This window comes from Trichosurus vulpecula, chromosome 3 (assembly GCF_011100635.1).
Source record: "Trichosurus vulpecula isolate mTriVul1 chromosome 3, mTriVul1.pri, whole genome shotgun sequence".
NCBI classification, from domain to species: Eukaryota; Metazoa; Chordata; class Mammalia; order Diprotodontia; family Phalangeridae; genus Trichosurus; species Trichosurus vulpecula.
In genome coordinates, this window is record NC_050575.1 from 86,415,249 (window position 1) to 86,438,122 (window position 22,874).

The following is a 22,874-nucleotide window of genomic DNA, read 5'->3' on the forward strand; positions in this document are numbered from 1 at the left end:
TCTTCCTAATTCCTAGGTTGACTATATACTATGGCACGTTGTTCTATCATTTCTTATGGCATAATATTTTTTTTTGCAAAAACCTGGAAGCAATCTATTTGTCCAACAGTTGGAAAAGGCTGGTGGTATGTGAATCCCACAAAACAGCATATTTGGGGAGCTTCTGTTATTTATTAAGCTCTTACTATGTTCCTGGCACCATGCTCGATATTAGGGATACAGGACAAAAGAGAAGCAGTCTCTGCTGTCAAAGAGCTTATATTCTAGTAGGAAAAGCAACATATACATTTACGAGTACACATAGGATAAATATAAAGTAAGTAGGAGATGGTGGGGGGTAGACGCTAGAAGCTGGGGATCGGGAAAGACTTCCTGTAGAAGGGAGCACTTGAACTATATCTTAAAGGAAAAGAAGAATTCTATGAGACAGAGGAGAGAAGGTAAGAAGGGAGTGCATTCCAGACATGAGGGACAGCCAGTGCAGGTAGGAGACAGAGTACTCTGTACAAGGAACAGTAAGGAGGTCTAGTTAGGCCACAGGAACATTCTACAGTCCTTGCTTCAGAAAAGTATATAGCAGTTCTTTCCAGGCATTATTCATTTTAGAGCTTATCTAAGTTTAGAATATTTCAAATTCCCTCTGGCAATGTTTATAGTATTTAGCAAAAAGAAATTATAAGCATTTGTAGAAATTTTTAATTGCTCAACCCAGATCTGTATTCTTTTGCGGATTCAACCCATGTACTAAAGACTTTTCTCTGGTTCTTTTAATGTTCTGTGGGCACCAGTGCAACACTTGGCCTATCTTTCTTCTATATGTCATTTTTCTAAAATGAAGAAAAAGCATTTAACTATGTGTCAAACACTGTGGTAAGTGCTGAGGATACAAATAGGAAAGGCAAGATGGTACCTGCCTTCAAGGAGCTCACCCTCTAATTGAAAGAGAGAACATATAAAAGAAAATTTAACTCAGGATAGATGGCAAGAGTCAAGGTTCCTTTGAGTAGATTGCCAGGTTCGATGGCTGTGCCCAAAGGTCTGGGAACAGAACAGATGGTAAGGTCTGGAGGACTTTAGGATTTGGTGGTAGAGCAGAGGGTAAGGTCCAGTGGTCTTTTATCTCTCTGAAAGGACTTCAGTTTATAATTTTCTTCTCATCCTTGTGGTAAACAGCCAGGTCACTCTTGCCACCAGCCATCTGCTTAATAGGATCTCTGGGAAGGGAACAGGGTATCAAGTTTTAGGGAGAGATATGAAGAGAAGTCAAGGGTAGAGGGCAATCCTGCCTCATTTTCTTGTTTTAGAATGACTTCTTTTGTACCATTTCTCTCATGCAAGTCGTCTTTTGGAATTTGACACTGCCACCTACAGACTCTATGCATCTCTCCATTGCCCACTGGGCCACCTGCAGTTTTGATCCCTCTGAGTTCATGGTTCTTCATGATTCTCAGGTACAGAGTAGCTCTGAAAGGAATATTGATGTTGACAATATTGGTTTTTGTGACAGGGAGCGGTTTTAACAAAAGAAACTACTGAGAACTGTGGTAGCGTGGAAAGAGTGCTAGATTTAGAGTCAGAGAATGTGGGTTCAAATGTGACCATGGCCAAGTCACTCAATCTTTCTGCACCACAGTCCACAAAATGAAGGTATTGGATTGAATGGACCATGAAGGTTCCTTTCCAATTCTAAGTCAACAACCCTATGACTAGCAGGGTGAGATTATTTCTCCAAGGGAGTCATTTAGTTTGAGCCCTTGGGATTCCATGAACCCAAATTGTCCTTATTTGGGCACCTTTGTGAGAACAGTGACTTAGGCCCCTGGTAAGCCTGATTCAGGCCCTTTTTCCCCATTCACCACTTGAGTCCCATAGTCTTGTTCTCAGGTACTTCATTGTCTGTCTCAGGCCATATTCCATGGTCCCTTTGCCCTGCCTTGGTCTCAGTGTTCCACTTTGCTAAAAGATGATCCTCAGGATAGGTTGAACCTTTAAACCTGCTTCATCTTTTGGGAAGCAGGTGGAGCTTCCAAATGAGTTAGCCATTTTCTTACATAGCATAAATTCTTCAGCCTCTCCCTTCCAAAGAGAAAAGTCCTCATGCATTGCTGGCACATGAAGCAATGCCTTTAAGCTATTTAAAAATGTATTTTGTTTATATCAACAACATCACATAGTGTTTATATATCAATTATATCAACCAGAGTACTTGTTTTCATGCCTTTATTCCCAATAATAATTAATTTAAGAGCAGTGTAGAATAGATATACAAAGTGTTCCTCATTCTATTTTTGTGGTTCTCCCTTCCCAGGCAGGCAAGATTTCTGTTCCCTAGGAGATCATCTCTTGCTTTGGGCGTTTGTTCCTCAGGGTACTTAGGCCTTATCAGGGCCATAAAACATGGCAATAGCTGTGATTAGGGCACTAAAATGGGCATGAGATTGACAGCTGGAAGGTTATTGGGACTGACTGTAAATCCCCGCCCAGCAATTGGACCCCACCAAATGGCTCAGATGAATATGGGTTGGTACCTAGAATGTCAGAACTGAAAGGTCCTAGAGAGATCCCCTAATGCAGCCTTCACATTTTACAGGGCTCAGAAACAAGGAAGAGCTTTATCCAAGCAAGGTCACGAAGCTCATTAATGGCATAAACCAAACCTTTACCCCAGAAAGCAAGGTTAGAGATGCACGCAAAGAAGGAATGTCCTCTCTGGGTAGAAATCCCATGGCACATGTGCAAGGGGAAAACTAAGAGACATAGCTCCTGCCCTCAGAGTGCTTAGAGTCAAGTTGAGGGACTAGGACACATACGTATGTCCAGATAACTGATGATACAGTCATTGACTCCCAGCATCTCAGAGTTAGAAGGAACTTTAGAGGTTATCTAAGTCCTGAGCAGGAATTCCCAATATATCATCCCTGGCAAAGCAGCCTATGCTGTGGAATAGTAGTATATGCTACGTGCCAGATGAATGATATAAAAAGTATTAGAGAAGTCTGGAGGAGGGAGAGGTTCCTGTGGGCCAAGGTATTCCAGGATGGCTTCAAAGAGGTTTGCCTTGAGGTGAGTTAAGATAACATAAGCAAATGGGCATTTCTGACTGTGGGGTTGTCATGATCAAAGGTGTGGAGAGGTTCAGGGCATGTTCAGAGGTGATGAAGGGTTCTTCAGACTAGAGAGCAGGATTAGCATTTCAAAGTGAGAGGTAAAATTATGCTAATAAAGTGACTAAAATGTCCAGACCTTTTAAACCAGAGCCTCCATTACTGGACTGATACTCTAAGGAAGCCATCAATGAGAAAATAAAGTCCCCACAGACTCCAAAATATTTGTAACAGCACTTTCTGTGATCAGTAAGAATTGGAAACAAAGTAAATGCTTATCAGCTGGGGAATGATTAAATAAATTGGGGCATATGGATGTAATGGAATAGTACTGTGCTATAAGAAATAAAGTGTGTGATGAATACAGAGAAGTGTGGGAAGATCTATATGAACTGATGCAGAAGTAAGCAGAGCTATGAAAACAATGTACACAGTGACTACAACAATGTAAATGGAAAGAAACTCAAAAATAAATGTAACAAAATTATAAAGGTCCAGTGGGACTCAAATGAAGAGGGACAGGAAGATGCTGAACCTACCCCTTTGTGGGGGGAGAGGGTCCACAAGTGTTACATATTTGCACATATTTTCAGACTTTTTTCAATATATCGATCAGCTAGCTGTGCTTCCATTCTTTTCCTATCTAAAAAATAGAATTTGTCATATGGAATGGCTCTCAGGAAGGGATTGAGGGGAGGAATAGATATATGGAATAACCGTGGTGATATAAGAAGTGGAAAATGTCAATAAGCACTTATTTAAAAAAAACAAACAAAGCGAGAGGTAGAAAGGGAATGGTTTTGAATGACAAGCTAAGGAATTTAGGTTTTATCCTGCAGGCATTAGGGAACCCCTGAAGGTTTTTGAATAAGAGGGTAATGGGATCAGTGGTGTCATAGGAAGATGAGTCTAGTAGCAGTAGAAATATGTAGGATTCACCCTTCAGTGTTCTTTGTAATTAACAGTGGGTCTTTTTTCCCAATATACTCTGGGAGTGGATAGATGGTCTCTAAGATGCCTTTCAGCTCTGAAGCTGTAATTGTGTGTGTGCACAAGGTCATTCAAAGTGATCCCACAGGTGGAGAAATCCGTCCCACTGCTCCCCTAACATACATTCACACCTGGGATGCTCTTGAAGAGTAGATAGATTGCTGAAAAGTTGAAAGTTCATGAACTATTTGTGAATCAGACAGTTTATATATACTTGGAACATTCACAACTTAAAGGTGAATTAGTCTTTAATACAAATAATCACCCTCTATTTTATTGATTTCATACATTAAGATTTTCACATAAGGTTTACTCAAGCTGGGAATGCATTTCTGTCTGTTGTAGGGTTCTCTCACCATCCCTCCCATTACTATCTAATAAAATCCCACCCAGCTTTTAAGGCCCAGCTCAGAGGTCATCTCTTCCATGAAGTCTTCCCTATTTTCCACCATTCTCCTCTCTCCCTGTCCCCTATTTGAATGTCATTATTCCATCCTTTGGACTTTCTATAGCACTTTCTTTGTACCTTTCTTAAGGCACATAATTCATTCTGCCTTTGAGTCGTAGGTTGGTGTATTTGTACTAGACTTTAAACTCTGTGTGGGCAGGACTTATTGTTGAATCTCCCACCTAGTCTTGTGCCTCGCATGTGGTGGGAAAACAATCAACTTTTGGATATCCAGCAATTATCAAGCTCACAATGCAGAGGCTTTATTTATAGAAGTGTTTTGAGCCTCTAATGGATTTCAGGTACAGCAAGGAAATACCCTTCCTCTCTTCCGTAGCAGGCAGTAATGGTTGGCTCACAAGTTGGCACAAAGAAGCAGGTTCGATATTAAACCAGTTAGTTTATGACCTCATATCTTCCCTTGTCACATCTGTCACTATCTAGTCACAGCCACCTCCAAGCTCATTTTAAGCCTCCAGGAAATGTAGTGTTGGGAACTTAACGTTGGTTGACTAAAATCAGTCATTCATATCTATATTTATAGGTGCTTCATTCATAAAACATTCACAAAAGTTCAGTGAAAGAGAAGCTTTGTGTAAATAAAAATGAAATGAGTAAAAATTTGGATGTGCTTTCCATAATCATTTTTTTCTTTCATAAAAGCATAGATTTATATTTGAAAGGTCCCTCAGGGGTCATCTTAATCCAATCCCTTCATTTTAGTTATGAAGATAGATTAAGTGATTTGGCTAAGTCTGAGTCCGGCTTCAAACTCGGGTGCTCTGATTCAGAAATTCATCCCTTTTCTGATTTTGCCAGAAAACTGTTGAAGTTCCTCGTAAATGTAGATGAACCTAGGTGTTCTTATGCTATCTATCGAGTGAACTAGAACTCAGAAACTCAACTAAATTCAATAAATATTAAGCGTCTACTATGTGAAAGGCGGTAAAGTGTAGCAGGTAGAGAGCTGGCTTTGGAGTCAGGATCGGCCTTGGATTCAGCAGGAAGAACCAGCTACTGTTACTGCCCGCCTTGGGTTATCCACTTCATCCGACACTCGTGCTCGGTTGGAAAACACCAAATGCCACCTCCCCTTTCCTTTTCACTGGCCAGCCTCCATGCCTAGAATGCTTTCCCTCCCTACCTCCGCCTCCTAGAATCCCTCTTTTCTTTCCAGATGCTGGTACCATGAAGTCCCTCTTGATCTCCCCATCAACTAGTGACCTCCCTGACTGCTTACCTCGTGTATTTGTATTTACTCTGTATATTTATTCTGTATGTACCCATACCTGAGTTCAAGCACCACTTCGGACACATCCTAGCTGCGTGACTCTAAGCAAGTCGCTCTCTAAGGTTATAAATTGCAGAGAAAGTTCCTAGCTACTTTGGTAGTAGGAGTATCCTCCAATTCATTTCATAGATAAGGAAATAGAGGCAAATAGGATTAAGTGACTTGTCTGAGGTCATACATCTAGTAAGAGTCTGAAGCTGTATTTGAACTCAGGTCCCCCTGGCTCCAGGGCCTGGTGCTCTATCTGCTGCGCCACCTAGCTTCCCTAGTAGTGGGAATACCTCTACCAATAAAGTCATAAAAGCAGGGAGGTACAGTGGAAAGAATGCTGAATTTGGTGTCACAGCACCAGGGTTCAAATCATTCCTTTAACTACTTCCTGTGTGACTTGGGGAAAGTCTTAACCTTTCAGGCTTTGAAAAACTGAGTTTTCCTCAAATGTAAAACAAGGTGTTTGAACTAAATGGCCTCTCAGATCCCTTCCATCTCCAAATCTATGATCCTATGATCTTTGAATTATGAGGCACATTTTTGTATTGCAATTACCAATGATAGCTTTGAATAGACACAGACCTAAAATTCAAAAAAAAACCTGCCTGTGCACATTGGCAAAGCTGAGAAAATGGACCATGTCTCTTGGTCTTACTCTTCCTTTTAAAAGATTTATTTAAATGGGCAAAGAAGTGGCTATAATCACAGGCAGCGAAGTTCTAAAAGGAGCCACAGAAAAACTCTGGGGCCCAAAGGGAGGAAGCCGTGATTATAGATGGGTCAATGCAATTCCAAATTATAGGGCACCACTTTATTTCCTTCAATTACTTTTTGTCCTGTTTCTTGTTTGTCCTCCCACCTCCATGGTAATATGGAAAAGAGTCTTTCAACCTATTGGCATGCCGCGACCTCTCTAAAGTGTGGGTCTCTGACACTAGTTTTCCAGGAACTTTGTTCTCAAGGTCCAATTACAGAATTACAGAAGAGAATCTTTGTATGCTGTCTTTGATGCAGCTAAGTCTCATCTGACTTCAAGGGTGTGTCCGTCCAAACGACTTCATTGGATCTGAATTTTGTGGGATCCAATGCTGCTGGAAATAAATGAGCTATCATTTAGACCTTGGAAAGTGAGTATTTTCTTCATACTAAAGGGAGGTTTGCAGTATCCATTTAGCAGGATTTTAAGACCAATGTCAGAAAATATTGCTTATGCTGTAGAGTCTCAAAGTGGTTGACCAGAGTTGAGTCCTTTCCTGCACTTCAGAGATGGAGTGGTTTGTAAAGCCAGATGAAGATGGCTTAGCTAGAAATTATTCCAGCGGAAGAAACTCTCCCTGTTTTCTAGTGAAGACTAATATACAACTTTTCCAGTAGGTATTTAATCTGGCGCCAAGCTATCTTTCCTGATGGATTGTACAGGGTTCCCCATCATGCAATTTACATTCCAGCCAAACTGACCCTTTTGCTGTTGCCCATGCACAATTTTCTATCTCTCACATGTACGCCTTTGCAATAGATTCCACCATACTTGAAATGTTCTCCTTCCTCACCTTTGCCCTTCTTTTGAAATTTATTTTCTTTTTAATTTGTGAAATAAAACAAGCATTTCCGTAGCATGGTACAATAAAAAAGATGATCATACATGAAACTGCAAATCCATGCACAACTTGCTATTCCTTTCAAATATACAACAAGATTATCTTTTTTTAACTTAAAATTTTTTTTAATTTCTTCTTTTCTTCCCTCTTCCCACCTACTAGACACAAATAGGTACATGTGATATATATACGCATGTGTATACATATATGTATGTGTATATGTAAAATTATTCTATACACACTTCTATTTATCAGTGCTTTCTCTGGATGCAGATAGCATCTTTCTTCATATGTCCTTTATGGTTAATTTGGACATTTATAATAATCAAAATAACTTATTTACTCAAAGTTGTTCTTAAAACAATATTGCTGTTACTGTATACAATGTTCTCTTGGTTCTGCACATTTTGCTCTTCTTTATTTCATGCAAATCTTTCCATGTTTTGCCTTTTGGAATCCTTTGCTCCCTTTAAGACTCAGTTCAAATGCTGCCTTTTCTGAACCACCACCCTCCATACCCCTCACCTTCAAAGTTAGCACTTTCTCCCCTGAAACTATTTTGTCTTTACCTTGTATATCTATATTGCATTTATTTATCAACGCAGCAGATCTAAAGCTGGAAAGGTCCTCAAAGGCACTCTATTCTAACCTTCTCATTTGACAAGTCAAAGAAACTGAAACCCTGGAAAGTTAAGTGAATTGCCTCAGGTCACACTTATCTGTATAAATAAGTCATTCCTCCCAGTAGAATATAAGCTTCTCATGGACAGGAACTATTGGATTTTGGCTTTCATCTTCCCAATGCCTAACATGGTCTCTTGCACCTAGTAGGTGGCTGGGATGTATATGTTTGTAGATGTGATTGAATTATTCCCTTTACCTGTCTGGATCATGACCCAGGTGCACCACCTATGTATCTCTCTAGGAATCCTCCAGAAAGAATTCACCCAACATGCACAATGGTTTCCTGTGGTCCTTTTGATATTTCGTGGCTATCAGGACAATGCTTGAGTTGTCCCTCTGTTAACATCTCACCCATGCCACCCACCTTCCCCACCTGTCTCCTGGTCATACACATCCTTAATGACAATCACTCAGACATACTTGTCCGTTTCAGTTTTTTTGATCTCCAATTTACCTTCCTTACTCCATGCAAAAATAACCCCCATGCTCCTTCTACTGGATCAGAGGCTGTGGATGTAGAGCCAGAAGGGACCTCAGAGGTGATTGAGTCCAAAGCCCTTATCTTATAGGGGAGCAAAATGAGTCCTTAAACTAAGGTCACATAAGTAGTAGGCATCAGAGGCAAAATTCTAATCCAGCTCCTCTGACTCTGCAGCCAATGATCTTTCCACTGTCCAACTCCAGTGGTAAAAGTTTAAATTCTGGGGCTCTGATAATTTTCAGAAGGGCCCCTTATTTTACCTAACAAAGATTAACAGATGTCCAGCAGAGAAATGCCTTTTCTTTGAGTGGGGAGTCTTGTCTAGGCAGTATTTACACCTATTTCTCCTGCCTTTATTAATCTAGGCTAAGTTATTCCTCTTGGTTGGTATTTCCCATCCCTTCTGCAGCCTCCACTCGAGATAGAGATGAGCTGAGTAATTCAGCAAAGGGCACCATCTGCCGAATGCCAACACTTTGGAAGTCATCCTCTTTGGTGCCAGAAAAACCATGGCTGCTGTATCCTCTGCTGTGGATTCTATCAGCCTGAGTTCTAATTAGGAGGAAGGAAGGATGGAATGGGTTTTGCAATGAGGAGGAAGCTTATGAGAGGGTATAACAACATTAGTCTGCAGCACCAAAGCCCAGAAAATAGGGCTTCTGTCACTGATCACCATAAGAAAAAAAAGATCGTTCTATTTTTAAGCCTTTCTTTCTCAATATTACGAGGCCATCACAAGGAGACTTGATAAAGGTTTTGGAATTTTTCCTCCTCATATCCATGGTATGAACACAGCTGTAACTCAGGAATATTTGGGAGGGAGGAAGGTGGAGAAGGTGATGTGATCACTGTCCTCAAGTGTTTAAAGGACTGTCACATGGAAGACATATTAAACTTATTTTACATGACCCCAGAAAACAGAACTAGGAGCAGTGGGTAGAAATTGCAAAGAAAAAATTTAGACTTAATGTAAGGGATAACTTCCTAACAATTAGAACTATGCAAAAGTGGGATGAACTCCCTGGGGAAGTGGGGGAGGGGTGGGGTGCTGCTTCCCTGGAGTTTTTCAGATGAAGGTTGTATGACATCTTGGTAGGGATGTTGTAGAAAGATTTCTTTTTCAGGTGTGGGTTGACCTGGCTGGTTACTGAGTTCCCTTTTGACTCTGAAATTCTGTGTTCTGTGAATCATAGAATGTCTGAACTTACGAGAGACTTTGAAGAAAAAGAGACAGAGCATTTAGCATGCACATATTATAGGCCAGGCACTGTGCTGAGTGCTAGGAATACAAATACAAGTACAAAAGAAAGTCCCTTCCTCTCAAGAAGCTTACATTCTTATGGGGGAAGATGAGACAGAAAGAGGTACAGAAAAGTGGGGGATACACTCAAGAGCAAGGGTGGGGAACCTGTGGCCTCAAGGCCATATGGCCCTCTAGGTCCTCAAGTGCAGCCCTTTGACTGAATCCAGGCTTCTCAGAACAAATCCCTTCAATAAAAGGATTTGTTCTATAAAACTTGGACTCAGTTAAAAGGCAGCACCTGAGGACCTAGAAGGCCACATGTGGCCTGAGGCTGCAGGTTCCCCACCCCAGTTCAAGGGCATGGTAAGGAGACAGCTGAGACCTGATATAGAGACCTGAGCTAGGGCAATATAAGATAAAAGCCCACATATTAGGGATTAAAGGGCAGAGTCTAGGATTCCAGTGAGAAGGTGTAAAGATGATGGCGGAATAGTAGACTCGAGGTATCAGGCATGCAATTCCTGAACCTAATGCAATCCACATGGGGTTCAGCCCACTTGTAATTTTTTGCAAAAATGCTTTAACTAAGTAGGTAACCCACAAAAGTTTTCAGGTCTGTAGGTTTTAACTATCTGCCCACCACTACCACTACAACTGTATAACTGACTGGCACTGTGTCGTACTAGCAGTCTTAGAAGAATTAGTCATTGTGATTATTTTTTGAAAAAATCATGACATCTGCATGCATGAATTTGTCAGCATGGGCCACTGTGGAAAAACTTGGATGCCCAGATCTATTCCAGTCCTCATACCTTCAGAAGGCACTGAAGCCTAAATAGTTTGTGACTTGCCCAAGATCACACATCAAGTAAGTGGCAAAGGTAAACACCAGGACCCAAGGACCTTGTCTCCCAGTCCTAAACTCCCTTCTCCACCAAAAGCCCTTCTTTTGCAAAGATGAAAGTCACAATTTGGAAATGATGAGTATTTCCAAAGAACATTAACAGGAAGATACATTTCTCCCCTTACTTTGGAAAGTAGTGGGTTTTCAGTTTGAAGAATTTACATTGTGAACATCTTGGGTGAGAAAAGTGCTTCATCCGTACTTATGAGGGACCCGGCAAATAAAAGCAAAGGAAAAAGCTCTCTGAGCCTACAAACTGCCTTCTTTACCCCAACCAGAAGACTTAAAAATGTGTGCTGCTCCTCACTGCGGGTGAGAGTGAATAGATGAATCATTGCAGAACCAACTCAAAGCATATGTCCTACTGACGAGTGATGAGCAGCATTCTTTCTGAATAGGACGTAGCAGAACTAGAGAAGGCCTAGAGCAGAACAATTGAATCGATCAAGAGAATTCAGATAGATTTTTTAAAAGTAGTTCTTCTCTGCCTGGAAGGATAAAAGCTGAGCAAAGATAGGATCAAATTCTGTAGAATCATGAAGGGTATGACAGGGTCAATCTAAGCCTGTTTGTCCTGTGACTGTTAACAGATCTCAGGATACTAAAATTAGGAGAAACCCGTTGATGCTGAAAGGGTATATTTTAGAACAGGAAAAAATATGGAAATCTTAGGATAATTTTGAAGATATCTTAGAGATCAGCTAGGCTGATCTCCTTGCTTTGAGGGTGAGGAAACCAAGTGACTTGCCCAGGACCCCACAGATAGGAAGAAGTAGAAGACCCAGAATTGAAACTCCAGTCTGTGACTTCCAACTCTTTCCACTGCACAATGCCTCATTGTGGGGTAGAGAGGAACCCTGGTTTCCAAAAAGCTATGCTAGGGAAACTCAAGGTTTGGCAGGTCCTACCAAGCTGGAAAGTAAAGGCCGGCATGACTGAATGTAGGCCTGTCTTTCATGGACCAGCCTTGCCTAAGGATAGAGAATCTTATCACCTGAAGGTTAGCCCAGTGGTGCCAAAAAAAAAAATTCCTACACAGTAACTCATGTAGGGGTCCCCTGGAGGGGCTGCAAGTTGTATCCGAGGAAGGGCTGCCTACTCTGAGGAAACCACAGAGCCTTAAAGTATTAGAAAGAAGCCATATTTCACTCCCCAATAGATAAATTTATTATCATAAGAGATAACACAGGTTGAAAATGCACACTTCAGGAAGGGCTGACATTAATTCATGGATGTCCAATTAAGGGAAGCAAAGATTATTTTCAGGGACTTCTTGAAAGATGACCTTGACCTCCCACCAACTGTCACTTGCTGTGCCTTTTAAAGAGAGAACTCTTGTCTGGAGCAGACTGGGGACCATTGGTCTGAATCAAGGTGGCAAATATTATGCTTAAGTGAGTGACGTTGAAAAACAGCTCAGCTGGCTGAGCCTGTGGAATAGGGTTTCTTTCTTTCCTGCTAGAATCCTTTCCCCAACTTTTCTGCCTCTTCCAACGTCTTCTGGCCCTCCACCCTTCATCCAAATTGTTCATTGCCACCCACTAGGTTTCTGAAAGAGGAACATAAACAAAACGGAAAACCTTCTCCCTCTCGTTCTGACTCTTGTAACAGCTCTATGAGCATTTGGTTAACCTTAGACCCAAGTCATCATGGGTTTTTTTTTTTCTTTCATGGCAAAACGACCATTTTGCACAGGTTTCATTGATGTGGCATGGGCCTGAGCACCCTGCTGCATAGGAAAAACATGTCTTATTTTTAGAGGAATGGCCACAAACGAGGTCTTGGTATGAAAGAGGTGGCTGGAGGAGGACAGGGAGGAGTTGGAGGAGTCTGGAAACTGGCACAAGCAGCATCAAGGCAAACAACAGCAGGCAGAAATCTGCCTTGTTGCTAGACTTTCACAGAAAGAAAAAGACCCTGGCACAAGTTCATGTATTTCCCCACTTCCATTTAGTAAGGAGCCATTTTTATATATGAAAGGTATTGCTCTTGAATCTAGTCTGAGAGACAGTGACTATGACTTGAGCAGATCACGCAATATTGTTCTTTAAAATTAGCCTAGGCCCCAAGTCTTTTCCCCTTCCTGGACAGATGTCATCATCCTCTGGGTCCTGGATTTGAAACCCCTTCCAGCTCTAACATTTCGTGGTTCAATGATTCCTCAACCACTGGCCCGCATCTCTTGGGTCAAAGGATTCTGAGAGCTTTCCTGGATAGCAGGCCTGCTCATTTTCTTTGTCTACACCCTGGGTAGGTAGGGCTTGCCTTCCTTGGGGTTGTTCTAAAAGCAGATGTTGGTTTACATTGTAGAGTTGACTTGATGGTTCTCCTTTTCTTCTTGTTGTTCTTTTATTTTAAGTATCTTAAATTTGTGTAAATAACATGTCTTCTTAGAGACCCTTTTTCACTCTGGTTTTCTTTATAATTCATGTCAAGGCACAGTACTCAGAGAAAAAAAAATCGAAGGAGTTACCACAGTGTTTATCCCTCATTCCCTGAAGGAAGTAAGATCATATAATCAAGATTAAACAAATATGTAAACTTCGCTAGTTGCTTGGCTACATTTTATCTTAACATATAGTTGGTTTTGTACTAAACCCTTCCTCTTATAGTAACAAAGCAGTATTTCTCTCTGTTCTCCTATTAGGAAGTTCCAGTATTCACTTAAATCACCAAAGTTTTCTCTTAAGAAAACTTCTACTTAGAATTGCAAGTCCCTCTTTTTGTCAGGGAACTTCCTGATGGCAATGAGAAGCAAGGGTGGTGGGGTTTTTTTTTTCCTTTCATTTTTGGCCCAATTCTGCATTTACTGCATCTCTTTGAAATCTGAGAGCTAGAAGGGTCCATTAGGGGCCATCTAAACCAACTCGATTTCTTTTTAAACCCAGATCTGTGTTTTGTTTCAGATTCGGCCTCTGACACTTATTCCTTACGTGACCTTGGACAGGTCACGATATCTCTGGGCTGAAGTTTCTTCGTCTATAAAATGAGGAAACACTAGATTGCCTCTGTGCCCTTTTAGCTCCAAATCTATGATTCTACATCATTGATTGAGAGAACTCCTGATGGAAATTGCCATTAGAAATGCAGATCAGCAAGTAATTTCAGGACTTGGAGAGTTTCTTGAAAGGTTAGATGCCTTTCTTGGGGTTACATATTCTGTGTTTATCAGAGGCAGGCCTGGATCTGAAGTCATCTGAACCCCAAGGCTTCCACACTGTACTTTACTACATTCACACTCTCTCCCCCTCATTTTACAGATTGAAGAACTGAGTTCCAAAGAGGGCAAAGAAGGCTGCGCAAAGAGTCAGAAGCTAGGTTTTCTGGCTCCTGGGAGGTCCAGAGTTCTTTCCAGTCTTGGGCCACTTCTTTTAATAATCAGTGTGTTCTGATGAAATATTGTCCCCTGTGGGTGGGTTTGGGTTGTTCTGTGTGTGTGTGTGTGTGTGTGTGTGTGTGTGTGTATTTTTTATGTTCAGTTCACTTGCTACTATGATTTCCCTTGACATTCATAGGCCATTCTCCATTCTTGCTACCAGCCAGAACTGACACAAAGGAAGAAGTAGAGAGGATTTGTCCTTGGTACCCTTCTAACTTCTTCCTCTTGATTCCTTCTTTCCCATTCTTCTCCTTTTCATCAATCTCCTACCCCCGTCATGCCTAGTTGAGGCAATTAAGAAAGAAACATCCAAGGAGATTAGTGGGTGAGAGGCCAAAGGTATAGAGCATCCAGTGGCTGATTTAGAACCTATCGTTGAGACTGAGGTAGCATGGATAGACAAATAAGCATGTTTGAGAAGTGCTATAAAGAGCAAAATGCTTGCCAAAAGTGTTTCCTAATGCCATGGAGTATTGTGCTCAGCAATCCAGCTTACTGGCCTTCCTGCTAGACCGTGACACTCTTACTCTTGTGGTTCCTAGACCGTAACATTCCCTCTCCCATTTCTATGCCTTTTCTCTGGTTGCCCCTGAGGCCTAACATCTTCTTCCTCTTCCTCTCCACCTTTTCTTGGCTTCCTTCAAGACTCCCCTTCTGCTGGAGCCCTTCCCTAGTCTTCCTTGCTCCTAGTACCTCCCCTAAGAGATTACTTCCCATCTACTTTGTATCTCTCTTGTATGCACCTTATTACTTATTTGTTGTCTCCCCCATTAGAATGTCAGCTCCTTGAGGGAAAGAACAGTGTTTTTTCTTTCCTTGGTACCCCTTGGGCTTAACACAGTGCCCAGGACACATTAAGTGCTTAATAATTGCTTGTTGACCCACTGACTGATGTGCTATATAAGATCTAAGTGGAAATAAAATTCTCCAGATGTTCCTGCTGGCAGATGGCTTTGTGTTGGAACACTATGGGCATGACTCAGTGAGATCTCTGACCTCCCAAAAGAGGTTGGCTTAGGAAAACTTTAGGCTAGGATAACTTTAGAGCTAGAAGGGACCTTAGAAACCATCTGTTTAGTCCAACTCCATCATGCTGGGGAAGATGGAATCCACAGAAATAAAGGGACTTTCCCAAAGTCACATAGATAAGTGAAATGATCTGGACATGATTTGAAAGTAGATCTTCTGACTTCAAAGCCACTGTTCTTTTCCACTGTTCCCCAGGGTTTCTCTGTTTCATCTGACATAATCTGAATGGACAGTTCATTGAGTTAGTCAATCAGTGTGTGTGTGTGTATTATATCTATCTCTATCTATCTATCTATATATGTATGTATATATACATATACATGTGTGTATATCTATATAATCTGTATATGTACATATATACATATACATACATACGTATATACACACACATGCATACACACACACACATATATGTGTGTGTGTGTGTGTGTATATATATATATATATATATACATTAAAGAAATCTTGGGGAGACTCTGTAGATGAACAGCTCTGGACCCAGTTCACTGGATAGGAGGACAGTCAGTTAGTCAATAAGTATTTATTAAGCACTTACTATATGCCAAGCACTATGCTAAATGCTGGGGATACAAATAGAATTAAAAAGGAAAATCATCCTTGTCCTCAAGGAGCTTACCTTCTAATGGGGGAAGACACGTAAAAGGAGTGTTGAAAAGGGATAGGGGAAAGGAGATGTGTGGGTGAGGGCATGGTGACTATGTTCAGAGAATGGTGGATGGCTGGCCTGGGCCCCTCCCCAAAATGGAAGTCCAAGAATTCCCCCATGGGAGAAGGGGCCCACAGTCATAGAGGAGGCAGCAGTATCATCATAGTGTAGTCCAGAACTGAATGGGGACCTTCCCCAAAATGAAGCTTCTGATAAGAACTAATCACAAGGCAAAAGAGGGCTGTGGAAACGGGGTAAGGAGGCAGTTGTGGCACAGAGAACAGACCGGACCTCACCTGAGAAATTGGACAGTGCTTGAAATGATCCCAAGCTACTCCCCTTTTAGTCCAATTTTGCTACAGGGCTATGAATCATAGACTACCATGATCCCAGGAGAAAATCTCAGGGTCCCCCTAAGGGTGGGTACAAGCAGACTTACAATAAGTTATTAATGTGGACAACAAGCATGCAAGAAATGACATCATCATGAACACATATAACTGGGAAAACAGATGGTCCACTCAAGTAGCAGCAGTCAGCGGTGGGCACATGGGCAGCCTGAGTGCTGCACTGGGATGCAGGAGCTGTTGACCCCTCCCCCACCTATCCCCCCAAAAAACCCCAGGTTCCCAGAAGGCTGAGTCAAGATTTATGGAGGATTTTTGGAAGGACTTTGACAAGACTTGCAGAGGATGAGAAGGCATGGATGAGTTGTATCTGTACCAGAGGAGAATATACCCCTGTGGATGACATCATAGATCCATGAAAGCATTATAACAGAAGTTCCAATTTTTGAAAAGCAGATGTCGGATTTAGAAAGGCATTTTGGTATAGAGAAAGATCCTTGGAGTCCAGAAGACCTGTGTTCAAGCCCAACATCTGACACATACTGGTTGTGTAACCCTGAGCTCTAAGTGTCCCTAGGCTAATCTCTAAGACCATAAATTTGCAGAGCAGGTGCTGACCTATATTGACAGGTTCCTTATCAGGAGTTCCCATACAAGTGAAATCACAAGTCCAGCCCCAACCCCAAATCATGGGTTTATTTACATAGGCCAGGAAGGAAACATGTAGATCTATTTCAAAATATAAAAACTTTCCAAGACTTACATGAACTGATGTATAGTGAACTGAACAGAACCAGGAGAATGTCATACACAGTAAGAGCAATATTGTTAGATGAAGAACTGTGAATGACTATTCTCAGCTATTCAATGATCCAAGATAATCCCAAAGGACTAATGATGAAGCATACTATCCACCCCCAGAGAAGGAACTGATGTTGTTTGAATACAGACTGAAACATGCTATTTTTCTCTTTCTTTCTTTCTTTCGTGTTTTTCCTTTTATCTGGGTCTTCTTTGAAAAAAAATCCATCTTTTTTGTGGGGCCCTCTCTGGTGGTCTCCAGTGTTGAGGACGCTGTTGATCCAAGATCAAAGTGCATAGTATACACAAAGTAGGTTTGTCATAAATGATAGATCAGAGTCTGTCTCAAATGTGTTGGCATCCTTATAGCTTGTGCCCGTGGAAAGAGGCTGCCAACATCATGCCGTGATAGGGTCTCAGGGGTCCTCTTACTCACCCAGACACCCCTTCCAGGAGCACACCAGTGCAATCTTTATCCAAAGAGTTCTGAAAATCTAGCAGAAATGCTCCATAACACCCTCATCTGGTTTACCCCAAGGAACCCACCAAAGGGCTAAATAGCCTTTTTTTTAATTAACATGTAAAAAATAGACTGTTAGGGCTGGCCCTGCAGAAGAAGCCCCTGGCTTAGACACAGTCTGTAGGGGAGAGGGCCTCTTTGCCCCTTTGCCCTCAGGTAGCACGTTCCCCTTCACCAAGGCGAGAATCAAGCTGATTGTCTCTTAATTTTAGCTCATTCTTTAATTGTCTACTTTCCATGTTCCCTTAAGCTCTCGGTATTAAATTAAGCCCTTGGAGTGTTCCAGGAGCCCAGTGATACATGTTGATTAGTGTTCTGGAGAATCAAGATGCAAAGCAGCAGCCTTTCATTACTGAGGAGAATGTCATTCCCTTCTTGGTGATTACTGCCCTATTGTGTTCTTTACTTTCATTTATTATGACTTTTGCTTTTAAAATGGAAATCTAAACACCCCGAACAGGAGAACACCCGAACACCGGAGGGACCTGCGATAATTATTACTGCCCAAATCCTGCCTCCTCCTCTTAAACCTTCCAGGGTCTGGGAGTGTGGTTTGATGTAGAAAAATGTCTTAAGGATTAAAGGAGTGGAGGGCGGTGGGGTAGGGAGGGAAGCATACTGAGTCTAAAACAATGGTGGAGATTAGGAGACAAATTTATTCTAGTAGGTTGGCAAAACCCTTTGGAAAAAAACCCAGAAAACAAAAACAGCCAATATCCATGAGCTTAACAGAAGGAACTGCTTGTTGCTTGAATATAAAGCCTCTTCAGGCTCACGCTGAGCAGAATTTCATTAAAAATGATTACCGACAGGTGTTCCTTCTAGAAAAGACCTACATTATAAATAAAGGAATTGTGCTTTTCTCATAGGTAATATGGAGTAACAGTATACTTTCCTGGGTATTGGCGATGTGGGGAGCTGGGCTGAGGTGGGGGGAAAGAATGGTGAAAGAAGCTCAAAGAAACCAGCTAAATGTCTTTTCCACCTACTCCCAAATTCAGTTTATTTATGGTTCTGTCTGATTTGCCAGCCCACAGATCTTAGCCCTAAAGAGGGAAACCCTTGATAGGTGTGACAAAATTGCAGGGAAAAATCACAGAACGTTAGAGCTGGGATACAGTGGAAAGAATACTGGCCCTGGAGTCAGCTGGCCTGGCTTCCAGTCCCTTGCCTGATGCTTGTTACCTGTGTGGCCTTAGGCAAGTGACTTATCCTCCTTAAGATTCAGTTCCTCTACTATTCAAAGAGAATGTTGGACTAAATGTTTTCTGCAATCTTTAACAGCTCTAGAGCCAAGGTCTAGTCCTAACCCCTTATTTTACAGAGCAGGAAACTGAGGACCAAAGAAAACACGTGACTTGTCCAGAGCCAGGTCATTGGTGAATCACAGAGGCAAAGTTAGAACCCAAGTCTCTTAACTCTCAAAACAGTATGGTTCACCTTTTTGTCAAAATTAAGCACAAGGTAATTAACCCTACATTAATAATAGCTTACATAGAGCCTTAGGGTTTGCGAAGCACTTTACATGCATTAGTTAATCTAAGACCAGATACGGGAAGCCTTCCTTTTGGAGGTGGCAGGAGATTTTGGCTCTGAAGGAGAGATAAGGAGGGCTTTGGGAGAGGGGCAGACCGTTAAGGCTTTCTCATCTGTTCTCTGGCTTCCATTTATATTTTATCTATTAAAGGTTTACAAAATACCTTCACCACAGTCCTGTTGAGCTATATCTCTGTAGCTCTGCTTACTGGCCAGACTACCCTTTTAAATTCATAAATGGAAGATTCGAGGGGTGATCTTCTTAGCGCATAAAGGCATTTCTTTAGGCAAGATAACTGGTTCTGTATTTGTCCCTTTGGTCAAATGTATATACACCATCATTGTCATAAGGACTGCCATCTTTAAACTCAATGGATAATAATAGTTCATAGGTTCAGAGGATTTAGAACTGGAAGAACCGTAGAGATCACCTTTTCCAACACGTATGTTTTATAGATGAAGAAACTGAGGCCCAGTGGTCTGGTAGCCAAGGCAGTGAATAGTATAGGGCAGAGGTGTCAAACTCACATAGTAACAGCCAATGTTTTTATAGTGCCTACTATATGCTAGGCACCTGCTAAATGCTTTGCAATTATGATTTCATTTGATTCTCGTACCAAACCTGGGATGTAGGCGCTGTTATTATCACCCCCATTTTACAGGTGAGGTAACTAAGGCAAACAGAGGTTAAGTGACTTGCCCAGGGTCACACAGCTGGTATCTGAGGTCAGCTTTGAACTCAGGTCTTCCTGACTCCAGACCTAGTGCTCTATCTACTGCAGCTCACATAGAAATAGAAATAGGACCACCAAACCATACATAATGGTCCCTATGGTCCCTGCAGACTGCATGTCAACTTACAAAACCACATATTAACATTATATTCTATTGTATTATTATTTGTTTGTTAAATTTGTCCCAATTATATTTTAATCTGGTTGGGGTAGCACTGGGGAGTGTTGCCTACCTGCAACCAATGTGTTTGATACCTCAGATTTGCGGGATAGAGCACCAGACTAGGAAGTCAGGAAGAACTAGATTCAAATTCTGCCTCATGAGGTCACCCTTATTAGTATGACCTGCGCAAGTCATTTAACTTGTCTGAGCCTCCATTTTCTCATCTTTAAAACGGGAATGATAATAACAGTCCCCACCTCATGGGATTGTTGTGGGGATGGAATGAACTCTTGTACATTAAGCATTCTGCATATCTTAAAGCAGTGTAGAAATGCGAGGCGGTAGATATGGTAGATGGTGGAGCAGAAGATGAAACCTCTTGGATTTAAGGCATCTTCAGATTTAAAATCTAGTACTCTCCTTCTGTTTCCCTATACTGCCCACCAACTTGACAACAATTCATGTTTTGTCACATTGAATCTGCTGTGGGATTTCTTTTAAACCATTTGGAACATGAGGAACAGAGGGTAATGAATCTGTGGCATTCATGTCATTTTTTTAAATGTGGGTTTTCCCAGAGCCTCGACATAAAGAACTTATTGGACTTCGTTCTCTCGTATGGTCCTTTCTTCATGAACTCTTTAGAGTCAGGACTTATCCCCAGACACAGCTTTTTAATAAATTCATAAGATTTGCCTATTCGGAGTAGCCTTGGTCCCCAGGATGTTACCTGTCTCTGCACTCTGTTGCTGTGGTCACTATAGGGTTGGTTGTGTTTTTCTTTTTGTCCCAAGGAGTTCAGCTTGCACTGTTTACTTCATCCATCTAACTGCAAACCGTCACAAGGAGGCTGTTTCCTCACAGGGCAGGGTCTAGATGTTTTAGAGGCGGCTAGGTGACTCAGTGGATAGAGCACTGGGCCTAGTCTCAGGAAGACCAAATCTGATCTCAAACACTTACTAGCTTTGTGACCCTGGGCAAGTCATTTATTCCCTGTTTGCCTTAATCCTCCGGAAAAGGGAATGGCAAACCACTCCAATGCCTTTGCTAAGAAAATCCCAAAATGGGGTCACAAAAGAGACAGATGTGACCCATTGACGAGACAACAGCAAAAGACCCCTTCCGGGATCTTCCAAACCAAGTTCCAGATTCCATCCTGACAAGCATTGGTAAATCAGAAAATGTTACCGGCCAGCAATATGCAATTCAGTAACCCATCTACCCCAAGAGTGGTACATCAATGGTTGGAATAAATACTCATAGTCCATCCCTGAAACTGACTAGCTGCAGGACCCTGGACAAGTCACTTAGTCTCTGAGGCTTGGTTTTCTCATTTACAAAATGAGAAATATGTGATAATAATAGCAGAGAGCATTTATATAATTTGTATATATGTACCAGGCACTGTGTTAAATGCTTTACAATCCTTATGTCATTAGGTCCACACAACCACCCTGGGAGGTAGATGCTAGTATTTTCCCATTTTACAGAAGAGGAAATTGAGGCAGATTGAGTTAGGTGGCTTGCCAAGGGTCACACAGTCAGTAGGTATCTAAGGCTGGATTTGAAGTCTTCCTGACTTCAGGCCTGACCCTCCATCCATGGTGCCACAATAGCCTCTGCGCAAGACTGTTGGGAAGGTGTTGAGTCAATCTTCAGGTACCGTATATGTGAGTTGTTTACTGTTGTTATAACATCATCATTTCATTTGTCTTATCAACAGCAGCAGCATCATTGTACTAAGCAGGAGATGCCCAGGAGTATGGGGCCATAACTAGCGGACAAGAGGGAGAGGATGCATACCTCTGGGAATAGCCTCAAAGGAGTGATAACCCGCAGATGTGTCTAGGCCACATTATGCACCTTGCACCAGGGCCCCTTGTAGCCCAGAATAATTTTAAAAGCTAAGGTTTTCCAGGCATTTGGTATATTCCCCCTTCTATATCCTGCCCTCATTCTGTCCTCTATGACGTGCTGCCTCTCTGGGCTGTCATATTATTAACAAGTTTTACAGGTGCATTTACTTGCAGCAAGTCTGTGAAGTGGATAATGAAAGCATTTTTACCCCAGTTTTATGGATAAGGAAACAGAGGTTCTGAGAGATTGAGTGTCTTGTCAAGGACCACATAGCTACTAAATGTCAGAGCTTGGGACGGGAACGCACGTCTCTCTGGTGCTGTGGCCAGTGTTCTGTTCAGTGCACCATGATATAGTGAGATATGTAAGATACTTGTTGTATCCCTGAAACATGTTTTATAGAGCCTAGAGTACTCAAATAATGCTTATAGTAGAACATCTCTTAGTGAGTCCCAGGAGCTAATCTATCTGGTTTTATTGATTTGTTTGTTTGTTTGTTTATTTTTAAGCTAATATGATATTCCATGCATGTTTTACAGACACAAGTCACCAGTCTCGTTTGTTAGCCAATCGACCTTGCTACACACTGCCCACCAGTAGCCATGATCGACGCTCTATCCTGGCAATTACTGAGCCCCCACGTTTCCACCCCCAGGCCAAAGGCAAGAATGTACGCCTGGATTCTCACTCCCGCAAGGCCACCCGAAGGAACAGTTTCTGCAATGGGGTCACATTCACCAATAGACCCATCCACCTTTATGAGAAAGTTCGACTTAAGCTGGTGGCCGTGCACCACGGATGGAGTGGGGCGCTGCGTTTTGGCTTCACCATCCATGACCCATCCCAGATGAACTCTGACGACATACCAAAGTATGCCTGCCCAGACCTGGTGACTAGGCCAGGCTATTGGGCCAAAGCTTTGCCAGAGAGATTTGCACTGAGGGACAATGTTCTGGCCTACTGGGTCGACCGTCATGGGAGAGTGTTTTATAGCATCAATGATGAGGACCCGATACTGTTTCACTGTGGCATTAAAGTCTCTGGACCCCTTTGGGCCCTCATAGATGTTTATGGAATTACCCATGAAGTGCAGATTCTAGGTAGGTA

At 41.9% G+C, this 22,874-nt stretch overlaps 1 protein-coding gene across 1 annotated transcript in view; it reads left to right on the forward strand.

The window, feature by feature from the left end:
• Nucleotides 1-22,874, forward strand: part of NEURL1B (neuralized E3 ubiquitin protein ligase 1B) — a 71,191-nt gene that overhangs the window by 14,177 nt on the left and 34,140 nt on the right. Inside the window, exon 2 of the mRNA XM_036750530.1 lies at nucleotides 22,307-22,867. Within this exon, the coding sequence (XP_036606425.1) occupies nucleotides 22,307-22,867 (561 nt within the window). The remainder of the gene's footprint in view (nucleotides 1-22,306; nucleotides 22,868-22,874) is intronic.